The sequence below is a fragment of the Nerophis lumbriciformis genome, linkage group LG35 (assembly GCF_033978685.3).
Source record: "Nerophis lumbriciformis linkage group LG35, RoL_Nlum_v2.1, whole genome shotgun sequence".
NCBI classification, from domain to species: Eukaryota; Metazoa; Chordata; class Actinopteri; order Syngnathiformes; family Syngnathidae; genus Nerophis; species Nerophis lumbriciformis.
Genome location: NC_084582.2, coordinates 25,634,001 through 25,640,000, shown reverse-complemented (window position 1 = coordinate 25,640,000; position 6,000 = coordinate 25,634,001). Strand labels below are relative to the sequence as shown.

General features: G+C 36.9%; 1 protein-coding gene across 2 annotated transcripts in view; it reads left to right on the top strand.

Annotated features, from left to right (window-relative positions):
* Positions 1 to 6,000, top strand: part of LOC133575157 (pro-neuregulin-2, membrane-bound isoform-like) — a 129,968-nt gene that overhangs the window by 111,254 nt on the left and 12,714 nt on the right. For both annotated transcript variants that reach the window (XM_061927702.2, XM_061927701.2), the window contains 2 exons: positions 602 to 731; positions 2,148 to 2,275. In XM_061927702.2, coding sequence (XP_061783686.1) covers positions 602 to 731; positions 2,148 to 2,275 — 258 coding nt within the window. The remainder of the gene's footprint in view (positions 1 to 601; positions 732 to 2,147; positions 2,276 to 6,000) is intronic.

The window sequence follows — 6,000 nt, the reverse complement described above, 5'->3', positions numbered from 1 at the left end:
TTAGTTTCATTGATGGTCACCTCGTACTTGCCACATATTACAATTCAGAATGCATAAAGAAAGACATATGTGTTCTTGTCTTACATAGGGATTGTTAATGATAGGCAAAATTCCAAACAAAACACAGTTCCCCCTTTAAGATTGTACAACATTGCAAAAATAAAAATGTAGGTACAGTCAGAATGTGTTAGAATAAAGGGTTTAGAATTTAAAAAAAAACAATCAGTGATGATGTCTCAGAGGTCCCTAACACTGTCATTTGTTTCCCTTTAAGAGTAACATATACATGGTACTGCACATGTTTATATGTGATATGTGGGTGATGCACAATGCAAAGTGATGTGACCTGTTTGATACACGTTGACTCAGATTTGTTTAAGTTCACGTCTCATAATACTGGACTGATGAAAAAAATCCAAACTACATTTCCATGGAATGGGAGGAATACACTATACCACTATTTTGAGTTTAGGAAGAAGGAAGTGCCCCAGATTTCTTTTTTAACCCAACAACATGAGTCTGAATAGAAACGTCCTTCAGCATTCCCACATCTCAATATTTTCTCAAACTAATTATTGTTTCCATTTTATGAAATTTGCAGGAAGCACAGGAAGAAGATGCAACATCACCTACATCAGAACCAGAATCAGTGTGTGGAGCAGCCCAACCGCATGCTGGCCAACGGCCCCAACCACCCTGGGCCTGGTCCCGAAGAAATTCCCATGGTTGATGTGAGTCCAAACAGTAGAAACACACAGCAAAGACAGGTACAGGTAATTCTCATGTTAGAATCAACTAACATATCTGCGACACTTTAGACAAAAACACATATTCTATTCAACTCACTTGTTATTTACATGCATAGTTTGTAGGGATCACTCGGAGAATCATGACGATCATCTCAAGGGAAACCATAATTACACTGTTAGAAGTAGTATTTTTTTTAGTCTGTAAGTTCCACACTGCATGGCACAATACTGCTAACGATGCATGCTCATTTACTGCTGAGTCTGGCAGAAAAAAAAAACTTCCATTGAAGACATGTTGAGGTCACACAAACTTGCAAAATAAGCTTTCTTCAGTGCAACACAATGAACTAAACATATTGAATGTAAAAAAGGGTCAAGGTTCAACTTCATACAGCATTAAGCATTTGAATATTAAGAGGTCTTATATTATGCAAAATAGGAATCAAGCCCAAATATATTTTTAAATGCGGACATTTATTTACTTATTTCATATATTAGTATGTTTTTTGTACAATTAATATGACTTTATTATTAAATATTGAGTGTAATGTTGACTGAAAAGAACTGAGTGTTTAAAAAGTTACTGTTTTTGCTGCCTATAAATGGAAACACTGTAAGGCGAGGCAGGTTTGTTTATTGAGTACATATGGTATGGAAGGCAATTCAAAGTGCTTTACAGATGCATACAATGTATAAAAGGCAAGTAAGATCACAAATAAAAAAAACAAAAACCATCGTAAAAATAATCATTAATTTATTGAATTAAATTCAAAGAGTGTATATAAAACACTTTCAGTTGTCATATGCACAGTTAAATAAAGGTGTTTTCCGCCTGGATCTGAACATTGCCAAAGTTGAGGTTGAGTTGAAGTCAAAGCCTTTGGAAGACTGTTCAAGATTATAGAAGCATTAAACTGAAACATAGCCTTACCCTGTTTAGTCCTGACTCTGGGCACCAGGAAGTTTTCAGAGCACAAGATGGTTCATATGGCTATAAAATGTCAAGAGATGTACTGTGGCGCCAGACCATGAAAAGATGTGTACACAAGCAGAGCTATTTTAAAGACGTGTCCGAGCGACAGGAAGACAATGCAGCAACTTTAGAAATTGATTAATATGGTTAGACATCTTCGTTCTCGTCAGGACTCGAGCAGCAGAATTCTGGATGTACTACCGCTGCTTTACAGCTCCTTTAGAGAACCCTGTGAGAAGGGCCATTACAGTAGGCTAGCCTGCTAGAGACACATGCTTGGATTAGTCTCTCTAAGTCTATAGTTAAGACACTTTCTTGACAGAACTCATGCATGCATACACTCCTTAATATATAGCATAGTTGATGGATTTTGACTATATGTTTGCAAACCTATTGTAAAACGTGTTTAACGTTTGTTTTTTTAGTACATCTCCAAGAGTGTCCCTACCACAGAGTGTGTCATCAGCCATGGAGCTGAAGGTGCCGGCAACTACGCAGGCAGCCGAATGTCTACTCGCTCGCATCACTCTACCACTGCCTCGCATGCATCAAGGTAGCTTTCAAACACATTGTTTTTTTTTTGCCCTTCTGCCATTTTAGAGTTGTATAATATTATAAGGGCGTCGGTCGTTGTTAGTATGCAATATTGGACACACGACACGATTGGTGGAACTGTACCAGACAACATTATGAGCTCATGGCCAATCATCATCAATGTTGGTCACAGTGCATTACTTACATACTCAGCAACAGAACAGACAGGAGTTGAATGATGGCCAAACATTAATGGACCTTGTGAAAGAAGAAAGACAATTGATCTACAGGCCTTGGCCATATACTGTATGTCAAAGTCTATATGTAGCTTGTGCAGTTTGTGCTCTATGTTAAGCAATTACTATATTTGCATTAATATTCATGATATCAGTAATATAGTGGACCTGGGTCTACATCAACCGTTTAATCTTTCCCTGTGCCACTAGACTACAAATGTTTTGTGGAACACAGTCATACTTGCCAACCTTGAGACCTCCGATTTCGGGAGGTGGAGGGTTTGGGGGGTTGTGGATGGGGCGCGTGGTTGGGGGCGTGGTTAAGAGGGGAGGAGTATATTTACAGCTAGAATTCACCAAGTCAAGTATTTCATATATATATATATATATATATATATATATATATATATATAAGAAATACTTGACTTTCAGTGAATTCTAGCTATATATATATATTTATTTTATTATATATATATATATATATATATATATATATATATATATATATATATATATATATATTTATATATATATATATATATATATATATATATTTAAAATAAGAGAAATACTTGAATTTCAGTGTTCATTTATTTACACATATACACACACATAACACTCATCTACTCATTGTTGAGTTAAGGGTTGAATTGTCCATCCTTGTTCTATTCTCTGTCACTATTTTTCCCTCTCTGATGATGCATTCTGCTTCGTTTCTTTGTTGTGTGCGCAGTTGTGCACTGCACTCTCTAAAAGCCCTAGATGTTATTGTCACATATGCATGTACAGTAGATGGCAGTATTGTCCTGTTTAAGAGTGTCACAACATTGCTCTTTACGGCAGACGAACTGCTTTACGGTAGACGAAAACGTGACTGCTATTGTTGTGTGTTGTTACCGCGCTGGGAGGACGTTAATGAAACTGCCTAACAATAAACCAACATAAGAAACCAAGAACTCGCCCTCGATCATTCTACAGTTATAACGTGATTGGGCAGGCACGCTGTTTATTTTGTGGGAAAGCGGACGTGAAAACAGGCTGTCGACACGTCACTCAGGTCCGCCTGAATTTCGGGAGATTTTCGGGAGAAAATTTGTCCCGGGAGGTTTTCGGGAGAGGCGCTGAATTTCGGGAGTCTCCCGGACTATCCGGGAGGGTTGGCAAGTATGAACACAGTAAACAATAATTGTATTTGATAAGATGTAATTCCTGTAAATGTCTTGCAATATTATAAGGTTAAAGTGGGGACCTATGATACATTTAGTTTTTTCTGACTCATAGGATAGGATAAGATTTTTATTCATCCTAAAATGGAAATGATGTGGTCGGAGTTGTTTGAAAAAATCCATAAAAACACCTTACATTAACTAACACAAAGAAGGACATGAGAGCACAGAGCTGCTGCAACCTGCTGCCACTTCAGCGGCAACACTTTTACTTACATCAATAAAAGTAAAATGCAATGAAAAAGTGATAATAAGTAATACATAATACATATTATAAATGTTGTTGCAATGTTGTGTTAAACTGTGCCAAAGCATCGTATCATAAAGTTCATGCATTTTTGCGTGAGCTTGAAGTGCCTCTGTTTTGCGGGGTTTTGCACCTGGCTACATTGCGACGTCAATGCAAAGTGAACATTTTTATTTTGACATTAAGATAATCTCAAGAGTCAGAGAGGGAGGAACTGGAAACATAGCATCAAAACATAAATTTAAACAATGTACATTTTCAAAATATACAAATATGATACTCTTACAGCAGTGGTTCTTAACCTGGGTTCGATCGAACCCTAGAGGTTTGGTGAGTCGGGCTCAGGGGTTCGGCGGAGCCTTTGCTGCGGAGGTCAAGACACACCGACTCATCGTGTGAATAAAAACTTCTCCCTATCGACAAATTATGGATACTCCCAAACAATGTTCCCTGTAATTTTCCATCTGATTTGCAGGTGTGTAATTTGTTGTGAGTTTATGCACTGTGTTGGTTTTGTTCTTTGAACAAGGTGATGTTCATGCACGGTTCATTTTGTGCACCAGTAAAAAAACATATAACTTTGTCTTGCATTTGAAAAAAAAAAAAACATTTTATTTTTCATTAAAGAAGGGTTCTGTGAAACTGGTGGGGTTCGGTACCTCAAACAAGGTTAAGAACCACTGTCTTACAGAGAGTGAATAATGATTTAATTCGCTATCGGACAACGCCTCCACAAATGTATTGCAGGCAGACTCAAAAACCAGGTTATGAAAGTGACCGTGGAGCAACATTTATACAAAATGGATGCCAAAGCATATCTAATATATATATCATCCAGACCACAAAGAAGTGGTTTGAATGTAGATCATTTTGATCATAGGTTCCCTTTAAAGAAATGTCAGTTTGGTTACCTCTCTGTGTTTATTGCGCCACTAAAAGTAGCTCCTCGACATTAGCAAATATAATAGCAATATTGCTAATATTTGGTTAGTATTTAGGTCACGAGATGTAAATGATGTATTTTTGGCGGGTTTTGGATGGTTTTTTTTGAAGGCTTTATAGGCGTAATAGAATAGCTTAATTGTTAGCCGACTTGTATTTGCCGTATGGATAAAAATGCATAAAAAACAGAAACAAAATTTTTTTTTCTTGTCTTACATAGACGTAACTACGCCCTTGCGTCATTACCATAACTATACCATAATTATAGCATTTTGGCTAGCTAATGTTGGCTATCATTGAATGTGTATTCAATCAAAAGCTTTTGTTTATGTGCATGATAGGTCTAAACACCAGACAAATTCTTGGGACCAACAAACCATTTTTATTTACTATAATTAGCAGTTTTGAAAAATATAGACATTTAAAAAATATATATGTTCTGTTACACCAGGGGTGCCCAACTATGGCCCGCGGGCCAGATCGTGCTGGTCAAGCAAATCATATTCGTGGCCGAGTGCAGTAAATCCTTACCACTGTGTATCGTGAGAGAGCATTAGATTATTACATTTCACTTATTTGGTCTGAAAATTATAATTTTGTAATGAAGTGACATATAATGACGGGCAGAACAATAAAACACTCTTCCACAAGAACACAAATAGACCATAATTAACCTACGTATCGTCCTGTTGCCATTCATACATACAGAACAAGCCATGGCCCGCTTTGTGGTGTAGTGTGAGATTTTTCAAATGTACGATGTGTGCCTTAGCTTAATTAAGATTGGGAAACACATGCTGAGTGGTCAGCACGTTGTCCCTAAAATCAGTAGATTGAAGGTTCAGTTCGGTTTGAGCATATCTGTGTGAAGTTTATACGTCTCTCCCTGTGTGTATTAGTGTGTGTTTTCTCCACCTCACTCCCATATCCCAAAAACAATCATGTATAGAAAATGAATGATCTCTTCATGAATATTGTTTAGATTTTAATACGAACAGCACTTATTTGGTGAATTATATTGGTAAACTCATTGGAGCCAAAAAACATACAGTATACCTATATACAACACATATGTTTTTGAAAGCCTACTGAA